The sequence below is a fragment of the Portunus trituberculatus genome, chromosome 46 (assembly GCF_017591435.1).
Source record: "Portunus trituberculatus isolate SZX2019 chromosome 46, ASM1759143v1, whole genome shotgun sequence".
NCBI classification, from domain to species: domain Eukaryota; kingdom Metazoa; phylum Arthropoda; class Malacostraca; order Decapoda; family Portunidae; genus Portunus; species Portunus trituberculatus.
Window position 1 is genome coordinate 4,028,815 of NC_059300.1, and position 11,641 is coordinate 4,040,455.

The following is an 11,641-nucleotide window of genomic DNA, read 5'->3' on the forward strand; positions in this document are numbered from 1 at the left end:
ACCTCATGTTTTATCAAACCTGAATGTATTGGAGCAAGATGGTTTAATGTTATGTTGTTCATAAAATACAAAAGCCTTGCATATGACTTGTCATAAAGGTGTCAGTTTATTAATTCTTTCATGAGTATATATTCAGACCACATTTCTGTATTAAGTCAAATCAAATTTCTGTATCAAATCAAATAACTTATCTTGCAAATAAAGTTATATATACATTAAGTAGCTCTTCTTTTTTATTTACTGATCTTCCATTTTGTTATATTTCATGGGGTTTTACTGTATATGAAAAAAAATATTGAAAAAATGAAATGTTAAAGAATAAATAAAATCAATAAACAGAAGAAAATCCAAAGAAAAGGTTACATCTGAGTGAGGTGAGGTGTGGCTCTTTCTGGAGCTGGAGGTGGGAATCTGGAGCTTCACAGATGGCTTGCTGGAGGGCTAGCAACACAGAGCAGGGTCAGGGATAGTGTGAGCCAAACACCTGTACACCTAGCTAGGGCACTATGCAGACCTTAGTGCTGTTGCTCTAGGTGCAAGGAATTGTGTTCAGCAAGTTTTGATAATGTCCAGTCCATTAGTAAATATTTTCATATTTTTCCCTTTAATTGGGAAAGTTAAGAATCTGAATTATGCTCAAATGATTTTGATTGATAATAATAATGAAAAATAAAATTACTATGAATTAAGGCAGTATGCACTTCGATCTTCATTATCTATTCAAAGTTTAAATATGTGTAAGTGTGTAGTTATGAGTTTTACAATTGGTGATCTTTTAATATTTCATAAAGTGTGTTAATCATCTTATTTAGTTTTAACTTTTTTATTGCTTTATTAAGATTTTTCTTCAGAAATGTTAAAAGATTTATTCCTTGCAACTGGAGCCAAGTTAAACAGGAAATGAATTTGATATATGTGATATATTTCTGTAAAAACAGCCTTAATGTCACAGAGTTAAGATAAAATGATAAAATATTCTTTCATAATAAAGGATGTGAAAGAAAACTAAAAACTATTACAAGCAAAATAATGCAAACAGAATTGTAACTAATGTGTTAATTTGATATTTTAAAGTTTTGTTTACTGCTGTGCTATCACTCATTTTAGAATAACCATTTATTGTAATTCACTGAAAATTACCTATGCTTGGATGAATTATGTTATGAGAGTCAAGTGAGTCAAAACACAGAAAACAGAAAATGACAAGTACATTTTTACGACAGAAAGAGGGAGAGTGGCAGCACCTCTCCCCATACAAGTCACACACACGAGGACAATGGAAGATCCGGCGTGGTGTCTTATAGAGTCTGATCCTCTTTAAGAACTGCTCCACAGTGTGGCAATGTATCTGCATAATACCACATAAAATGTGAAAACTTTAATATGTACCTAACCCAAGAAACACTGATATCATTTGCACTAATTATTTTATATCAAAATGATCAAATAAGAAAATTTCAGCATTTTTTCATGTAGAAAAATGTAAATTGAATTTTACGTTATGTTTGCAAGGAGACAATGCTGAGCTGGGTGATCTGTTCCTGTGGACTAAAGTCTTGTTGGAGGATGTATTGTGCTGGGATGAAAAAAAAAAAAAAAATGTTTGATTACATATAAATCAATAAAGATAACAAAAAGCAGAGAGATGAATCATATTTTTGGAAGCATATACAAAGAACAACAAGGAATAGATACTTGTACTACAGTACATTACATTCAAGCATATCATACATATACAATACACAATACAAAAATTAGACAGAAGCATGCTGATTGAAACTGGAAGGGAGTGTGCATAGTGTGTGGCTTCCTTGACCATGACACAAATAATATTAGATGCATGCACTACAACAAACACTACAGAAGAAAACAACCAGTTTAAATCTTAGTCTTAGACTACTACATCTGGTACCAGATTTTTTTTTTCTTTTTTTCTTTTTTTTAGTATCAGAATAATCTTATCTTTGTCATTGAATAATTTCATATAATTTGAGTATTGAATAATTAGGTAGTCAGTATATTAGTGCTAGCACATGTAACTCTTGTCATTCTTTTTGTTTTATATATTTAGTAAGAGTACCATTTAGTAAGCTTTTTCTTAATCAATTATTCTTGTTAGTAATGTGTGTGGAGCTCAAGGTACACACTTGTTTATTTTACTAGGCACAGGTCATATAAATGTGAATAAGAAGATGTGAATGTGTCGAACTAGACACTACAAGACAGATGTGCACTCTGAAGAGCATGTCCCTTTTTGCTCAGATATGGAGAATTTCTGTTACAGTGTCTATTTCTAAAGTATTACCAAGTACAGTATGGTGAAAGGAATACTGTAGCAATGTATTGAAAGTGTTGGGTTTGCATTCATTCGACTGATGGTTAGGTTATGGGCTGTGTACTTACCCTGCCCTATTTCACTTACCCTCACATAGACGTTTTTGCCACAGATCTCATACTTGCCATCTGCTACCCTCTTGATGTGAGCCTTCCGGCAATCTTCATCCTTGCAGCCACAGTAATCTTGAGTCTGGTTAGCAATATCTAGAACCTGTACATGGAAAGACAAAATATATTAGTGTAAAGAGAACTGATCTGTGTGAGAAGTAACCACTGAAAGATTACATATGTATTTAATGCATAACCACTATGATGAACAGTTTCAATGTAGACTAAATGGATTTATCCAAAGAAAGTTGTGAGGGGAGCAGTGGGAGTGATAACACAGTATGGAACTGAAACATGGAATGTATGGGAGCCAGAGAGAAGTAGAGATTCATTATAATGGTCTGAATGTTGATTAAAGTTAGCAGGTTGTGAGCTTTAGTAGATTTACATTTGTGATTTCCAAAACACTATGCATAATTGGTTCTACCAATGTGATTTGAATTGAAAAAAGCAGTCCAGGGGGTATGAGGATGGTAGTGAATTTGTTCAATAAAGATGCAAAGAAATAGATTCTTTCACCTAAAAGTCAACATGCTCACCTTGTTATCAAGATCAGTTCTCTGGGCTTGAGTAACACTATCTGATTGGACGGTGTTGTAGCACTCCTGTAGACGACTGCAGATAGAGGGGGATCGTGATGGGGGCTTAGAGGAAGGTCGTGATGTAGGGCGGGAGGAAGGCAGAGGCCGTGGAGGGGCAGGGGCTGGTGTGCGCTGCAGGGATGAGATGTATCGTCGACCTGTGGGGAAGTTGTTGATGTGTATGGATTCTTTGAATGGAACTATATTATTACATACATGTCAGCAATTCTGTAATGTGTGCTATGAAGATGAGAGGGAGGGACAGAGGGATGAGTTACTTAATGTACCTGTCACCTCAGCAATCAGAGCATAATGATCAATTCTAATGTCTGATTAGTTTACAGTTTGGTCAACCTAGACTGGCACCATTGCAATTTATAAGGTTTTCCTGTAGTTTTATTCAGGAAATATTCTGTTTTGTTAGGTATCCCATGAATCTTCTTTTGCTATTATTTGTGCAACAAGGGACAATACATTGCTCTGGCTATTCATAATAAAAAGATAGAAAATGTTTTACAGTACGTATTTTGTTTATCACAGGAAAACATGTGCTTATAATTTGAAGGTTAATTATACATGCATTGAATACCATAATTCTCAGTTAACTTTGGTAGTCAATTTGCAACATGCAATATGCATGATGAGGGTACTCACAATGAGTGGGTGTGGTGGGAGTGGTGTTCGGAGTGGAACGACCTGAGGAACGAGGGGTTCTTGCCGATGGGAGGCGAGGCTTGGCAGAATGTGTGGGGGTCGTTACTGGGGTGGTGGGGGTTGTCTTGGCACCTGACCACCCTCTGCAACAACAAAATATAGTAGTGTATCATCATTGGCCTCGACACTTCCACGGGATGACAATGGCATCTCCCAACCTTCTGCACTCATTCTTTGATTGTCTTCTGTCCCCTTTCACTAACCCAAACTAACCAAATTAATCAAATTAAAATATATATATATATATATATATATATATATATATATATATATATATATATATATATATATATATATATATGGGAGCCAGATCTGGAGTGTGGCTTTCTCAGCCACACTCCATGTCTGGCTCTCAATCTCCACTCCTGCTACATTTCTCGCACCCACTATCACCTCCATGAGCCTCTCTCTCTCTCTCTCTCTCTCTCTCTCTCTCTCTCATTGAGGTTCCTTGGAAGTAAAGACTTAAAACCAGTTATTTATGATTACTTTGTTAAAATTGGATTTGCAGGACAATTTGTACGAGTATCTTTCATCTCTCTGGCTCTCCAGGAACTAATCCGTAAGCCCAAGGGAATGGTGTCCTCTCACCACCACTCTTCTCTGTGCTCCAAGCTCAATGCTATCCCTACGTGTATGCGTATGTATATATGTGTTATATACTGTTTTGAATGTGGAAGAGAGAGAGAGAGAGAGAGAGAGAGAGAGAGAGAGCTGTGGGGTGAAAGAAGGGGACGGACAGGAAGAGGGATGTGGAGGGGTAGAGGAAGACAACGTAATAAGATATACTTTAGAGACAGCTCTAGCCAATGATCGCTACCATGAAAAAAGATGAGAGCTGTCACTTCTGGTAGACATATTGGTAGGAAAATTGATTAATCAACTATGGAGCCGACTGTACTACTTTAGCTTTTAAGGACCACTATAGTTGGCACTCATTTTGTAACTGAAAAAAAACCTTGAGCAATGAGTATTTGTCTTGACTAGTTTTCCACATTTTTATTAAGTTTCTTTACTCATTATGATGAAGGGCGAAACTTAAATATCCATGGGCATTTAGTATCACGAGAGTGCCTGTCTGACCTTGATTTGCAGGGTATGCTGGTGGGGCGCCGCGCCAAGTTGGAAACTGCTCTCCTGATAGAGGCAGGTTTTGGGGGCGGCGTGGGTTTGGCTGGCCGAGGGATGCTGGACCTTGGGGTGTGGGAGGAGGAGCCGGAGGGTGGGCCGTCGGTCTGGGTGTGTGTGGAGGCGTTGGGCAGCACGAGGCGCGGCACAAGGGGTAGATGGCCTGGAGCTGACAGCGGCCTGGCGGGCAGAGAGAACATTAAGTATGTTCATATATGCATCTATCTTTCTATTTATAGCTGGTGGGCGTGTCCTCCTCCTCTTGCGTGTGATGCATGCTATTAGTTATTTGATGGATAAGCTCCCTTCCCGACCTGACTCGTATTATTAGCTGTCACTTGCTGGATAATGGATGTGATTGGTTGCTGCTGCGTGAAAGGAACGTTGCTGGTTGACCAAGTTAATGATAAAGCAAAAGAAAGAACGAAAATGATAAAATTATGCTTTTCATGACAATGTTAGAAATTTACTTCGAGAAAGAAAAATACTAATCACTTCTGAGGGACTCCCTGTGCACTAATTTGAAATTACTTCGGTCTTTGTTGTTGTAGCTTTTGGTGAAGTTGAGTGTATAAATTCAAACTACGCTGAGTATAAATTTTCATTGTAGAATATAGAGGAGCCTGGAAAATGATCTTTTAAATCCGGGAGTAATTTCAAAGAACACACACACACACGCACACACACACACACACACACACGTCTGCGTGATATCACGCACCAACCTGTATTCCTCTGATAAACAGTTCACACTATAGTGTTAATCACAGTATACTTATCTTTTATTAATTTTTCTTTATTCCATATGAGAAACAGTGAGAACAATGTGAGGGTGGCCATAATTAACAATATAGCCACACGTAACGTACCTGTATTGTCATGAACTATTACAGTACTATTGGATTAGACAGAAAACCATGCATTTTACACGAGGAGGAAGTGGGTTAGGGAGAAAGAACACCACCTACCTGGGCAGCTTGGTGTGGTCGGCGGCGGGGGGGCTGGGCGCGGCGGGGTGCAGCGTCAGGGTGGAGCCTCGCGGGGAGGAGGTGTTTGAGTACCCACTGTCAGACCTGCCGGCAGTGATGGTGGTGGGCTCTAGACTAACACCACTAAGGACACTACAGCATCACGCCACCACCACCATGACACTCACCACCCATCTCCACCACCACCAGAGTCACGTACCCTCACCAACATGGAAACTTGAGCATAAGGAAGCTTAGTTTCTGGGTGACAAATAAATCCTCCCATCTATTGCTTGGTTAACATCCACTTTTCTTACAGAGGTTGTTCTTCTTTAAGCTCAAGTTTCCTTGCTCACCACCATCACCACTACCAGCATCACCATCAGCACCACCATGACACTTGCACCCACCACCTTCGCCACCCTCACCACCACAACCACCCTCATCACCACAGCTCTTGCACCTTTCATCAACTCCTCCACACATCACCATTCCCCACCACCATCACCACAACACTCATACTCATTCCCATTCTCTCAACGTGTCCTTGCAAGCACAACCACAAACACCATCATTGCCTCGTCATGCCACCTCACTATGGCATGACGCAACTACTAGCTAACACGTGCAGTGCTCTCTCTCTCTCTCTCTCTCTCTCTCTCTCTCTCTCTCTCATGCACACACGAACTAGGTTAATGCTCCACTGAATGCTAGCCATCCTCTATGCATGTTGAACAGAAGTTATTTCTCTCCCATTTGGCAGCTGAAGGACTGTCTATCTGTCTATCTGTCTGTTTGGCTGCCGCAACATTTCAAACTTATGTAAATGCCTTGGCTCCTTTCAGAAAAGTTGATGTACCATAAATGTCATTCCTTTGAAGAAAAATTATACGTAACGTGGATGGCAGTATATAAATTTGACTTCTGCGTGTACGGAAGGTGAAAAAAGGGGCCCATGGGGAGGGAAGCGAGGAGAGGATGATGGTATTGATTGATTGATTTCCATTTTGGCGTCGTATCAACACAACCATTTTGGGGGAAAAAGGGGGAAGTCTAGACTGTTTCTTTGGCAATGCTGTACGATATTACCACATGTGTTTCTCAAAATCAAATATCATTGTTTGGATTACCTAGTTTACATTCCTTTCCGCCTTTACTTCTATCTCACTTTATCCTTTCTCGGTCTTTTAAGGATAAATTAAGCTTGCTATTAACCTCCTCAGAAGCACGAAGTCAAATACCAGTGTTCAAGATGCCTTAGTTATATTTTCTTCCTTTCTCTACGTCTGCTTCTCATAACCTCTTCTTTGATTCCTGCCTGCCTTAGCTTATTACCTCTCTTATGGATAAATGAAGCTTCCCACCAGCCACCTTAACACCACAGGCAGTAATAGGCAATTTGAACACCTTATAATACACGTGGAGGAAACAGTAGGGTGTCGTGACGCAAATACTCCAACGCATTACCTGAAGTTGGTGACCTAAAACCATAATTTCCTTGGATAACAAGATCTCTGAGTGGAATCTGCGACGCTTCTTGTTGGCATTAGATTACGTAAGTACTTATTCATGCCACTGAGAGCATCACACTATGGCTGTGTTGATCCTTGGCTTTAGGTAAACCAGATTCTCCACTCTTTACCCTTTTGTGTTCCTCGGAGTGCGATAAGTAGTTGTGGGTGTTTATCTATTCCACTGGGAGCATCATAGTAAGGTGGTGTGGATCTTTGTGGTAAGATAAGCGAGGCTCTCCACTTTCCTTTTGTGTTCCTCGGGGTGTGGTGTGGTGAGCAGCTGGGGTTTGTCTATCTATTCCACTGAGAGTGTCATTGTAAAAGTTGTATTGATCTTTGGTGTTTTGTAAGCAAAGTTCTGGGTATTATATTGTTGTTATTATTATTATTATTATTATTATTATTATTATTATTATTATTATTATTATTATTATCATTATTATTATTATTACTGATTTTGGTGTGTGTTCCTGGGTGTGTGACAAGGCGATGTGAACAACTATTTATTCCACTGAGAGCGTCATGATAATGTTATGTAGATTTTTTGTTATGTAAGCAAGATTGTCACTATTCTTATTATTTGCTTGTTATCTATTCCACCATCATAATAGAGTTGCGTTGATATTTGTTGTAAAGAAAACAGTTTGTTGTTACTATGTGTGTAGATACAAGGGTCTGGGCGGTACTGTCTCACGGCAAGGTGCGCACAATGTTGCTGAGGATGAGCCGGTAGTAGCATATATGTAATTGTGCCCTCGTCTCCTCTCCTGACTGTCCTACTTAATGGCGGGGCTGTGCGTGTCTCGGCTCCCTTCCAGAGTCTTACCCTCACCGTGACATCATGAAAGGCACTTTGACATTAATGCTCTCCCAGTTCACGCTTCTCCCCTCAGACTGCCAAACTGTCACCTCATCTCCACCATCCTGTCTAACCTGTCTACGTATTCTCATTTCTTCCCCTATCTCTCATCCTTCTCTTTCTCTCCGTTTTTAATCTTTTCTTCTCAGATTTATCCTCATTGTCATTTCATCCCACATTCCCTCCCCCACTTTGCTTATATTTAATCTTCACTTTTGCCGCTCCTTTCCCTTTTTCTTTCTACCTACTTGTCCTCCACATTGGTAAATTCCTCCTTTTTTATTTCCTCGTCCCTCGTTCCTTTTTACTCGTCTACCAGTACTCCTTCTCTTTTAGCCTGTCACTCCTCTTTTCTCTCTACCTCATAGTCCTTCACTCTCCTCCACTCCATCTTCTACGGTTTTACTCCTTTCATCTCCACTTCCCAGTTCCTCACTCCTCTCTACTCCTTCACTTTTCCTTTCCGTCCTCTTCCAGCATCACCCTTCTTTACTCTATTTCTTCTCAGTTCTCCACTCGTATCCCCACCTCCTAGTACCTCTATCTTGTCTACTTCACTTGCCACCCATGCTCATATTCCTTGTGACTTCTATTTTGCCACCTTGTAGTTTCTTTGTCTGCTTACTTCCTCTATCACTCCAACTTGGCCACCCTGCTACTCCTCTCTCCCTCATCTTTCGGCTTCGCTTCCCTCACCACCTGTTCCCAACCTTTCTTGAACCCTTCCCTTTAACTACATCCACTACATCCACTCCCCACCCTTTCTCTACTTCACCACCAATCTCACATCTCCACATTACTCTGCGAAGAGGCGTGACATCATTAGAATCTTGATTAATCTACGTAGATTATATTAAGACGTTACACAAGTAAGTCATGGTGGATTGTGAGTGGATGGTGGGGTCTGGCTCAAGTCTGCGCTCGTACGTGGAGTTAGTTATATAGTTAGTTGTGAATTATTGAAGTTAACGAGTTTAATTGTAATTTCTTCCTTCCTTCCTTCCTTTCTTTCTTTCTTTTTTTCTTTCTTTCTTTCTTTTTCTTTCTTTCTTTCTTTCTTTCGAAAAACCTGGTGATTCTGAGTTTGGTTTGGAAATTGTCAGTGCTTGAACGTTATTGTTATTGTTGTTGTTGTTGTTGTTGTTGTTTTGTTGTTATTATCATTATTAATTATTATTATTATTATTATTATTATTATTATTATTATTATTATTATTATTATTATTATTGTTGTTGTTGTTGTTGTTGTTGTAGAGACTGGTCACAAAAGTAATAACAGATCGAAGAAGGAAAAGCGGGATAAGACTTAATAAACATTTTTTTTTACCTTTACTTTTGTAAGATAAGAGCCCTCCGCTTAAGAGCAGAACTTTGTAGTCAGTATAAGCTCAAGTTTTGAATGATCATTATGGTGGTGCTGTACTTTCGTTTAGAGTGAAAAGGACAACTTGGACCACACGGTGTTATGATGGGGAGCAGCAAACTGGGACGGATCAAAGGTTTATTCCCATCAGCGAGGTAATTTAGCGTTTTGTCATGCAGTATTGGTGCCGATATATGGTGAGGGTATTACGAGCTGGACTTGAATTGATATGATTGCGTTAGTAAGGAAACTGAGGACTATACGTATGAATAATAATAGCTTACCTCTACTTATGTACGTGTATCACCTTTAGGAAGTATATGGCTGATTGAACACACACACACACACACACACACACACACACACACACACACACACACACACACACACACACACACACACACACACACACACACACACACACACACACACACACACACACACCCTTCACCACTCGAGTGTGTCACCCACCAAGTCTCCTTAAGAACTGAGTGTGGCTTGGGTAGTAACCTTGCCTTGTGCCTTGTGCAACCTAGAAGACTTAGTGGAGGAGGAGGAGGAGGAGGAGGAGGTAGTTGGGGATAGGGATATAAATCTTGACGAGGCGTGGATGCCTGACTTACAAGGCTGATGATGATGTGTGTGTGTGTGTGTGTGTGTGTGTGTGTGTGTGTGTGTGTGTGTGTGTGTGTGTGTGTGTGTGTGTGTGACCAACCTTGTATCACATTCCCATTTTTTCCTTTTTTATAATGATTACTAGTTTTTTTTCTTTTCTCCCTCTTTATTGTTATAGTGTCTGACCTTTTTTTAATATATATTTCTTTGCTTATTTTCTTCAATGTAGGTCGCTATTGTTTCCTTCTTCATTTGCTGTTTCCTCTCTCTTGGCCGTGGCTCTCTTTCCCTTCCTGTCCCTCACGTCACAACAGTTCCCTTTATACCACTACACTCTTCCTTCAGCTCTCCTCTCTCATTGAAATCCTCCTCCTCCTCCTCCTCCTCCTCCTCCTCACGTCCCCACCCTTTCCTCAGTCACGCGCATCATCCCTCTCCTTTATCCTCGTCTTCCTCCTCTCTTCCCTTCCCCTCGCTTTTCCCTCACACTCACACACTCTTTCACTCCTCTCACTTCTGCTCTGTTGTTCTTACTACGTACTTCCTCACACACACACACACACACACACACACACACACACACACACACACACACACACACACACACACACACACACACACACACACACACACACACACACACACACACACACACACACACACACACACACACACACACTGAAGCGTACTCACACACTCGCTCTTTCGCTCGCTCGCCCACTCATCCCTCTCCTCCCACGCCCCGTCTCTTGTCACGTACCTGCCAGACCACTCCTCACCGTCCATCTCCCGCTCCAACTTGATGATTCCAGGAGGCTCCAGGCCCCACCAGCCCTGCGCCAGGCGGCCCACCTCCAGTAGGCACAGCACCACGCCACGCTCCCCGCTGTGACATACTGGAATGGAAATAGAGGGTGTTACTGTGGTGCATATTGTAACAGAGACACAGGGCGGTGCAGTGTGTTGTAGTTGAGTTAATTTGTAGTGTATTGCATAGTGTGTTGCAGTAGGTTTAGGTTAGTCATGGAGGTAAGGGTGTATAGAGTGTTGTGGGGGTTAGCTTGGCCTTGAGTGTGAATTGTGTGTAGTGATGGCGTATTGTGATGCGATGCCAAGGGTGATTGTTCAATTTGTGGCCTGAAATGCTTGAAAATTTCCATCACAGATTTATTTGAATATTCTTACATTGTTGATCTCTTTCAGTTGAATATATTTTTATACAGCCAAAGTATGAATTATTATAAGTTTAAAATCTGTTTATTATTATTGTTATTATTATTATTATTATTATTATTATTATTATTATTATTATTATTATTATTATTATTATTATTGTTGTTGTTTTTCGAGAAGAGAGAACGTTGATAATGCATGAATATAGCACGTTAGTGTGCCTCCTGATATATAAAACAAAAACATACGTGTTTGTAGGTGTTTGAGTGTTTCATATTCAG

At 40.2% G+C, this 11,641-nt stretch overlaps 1 protein-coding gene across 7 annotated transcripts in view; it reads right to left on the reverse strand.

The window, feature by feature from the left end:
• LOC123519867 (GAS2-like protein 3) overlaps positions 1-11,641 on the reverse strand; it is a 217,239-nt gene that overhangs the window by 17,262 nt on the left and 188,336 nt on the right. For 2 of the 7 annotated variants that reach the window (XM_045281462.1, XM_045281461.1), the window contains exons 6-14: positions 10,948-11,083; positions 5,837-5,941; positions 4,824-5,048; positions 3,681-3,823; positions 2,985-3,184; positions 2,423-2,548; positions 1,499-1,576; positions 1,211-1,348; positions 364-441 (exon numbers count right to left, since the gene is read on the reverse strand). In XM_045281462.1, the coding sequence (XP_045137397.1) occupies positions 364-441; positions 1,211-1,348; positions 1,499-1,576; positions 2,423-2,548; positions 2,985-3,184; positions 3,681-3,823; positions 4,824-5,048; positions 5,837-5,941; positions 10,948-11,083 (1,229 nt within the window). The remainder of the gene's footprint in view (positions 1-363; positions 442-1,210; positions 1,349-1,498; positions 1,577-2,422; positions 2,549-2,984; positions 3,185-3,680; positions 3,824-4,823; positions 5,049-5,836; positions 5,942-10,947; positions 11,084-11,641) is intronic. The other 5 variants (XM_045281466.1, XM_045281465.1, XM_045281463.1 and 2 more) reach the window with 4 other exon arrangements.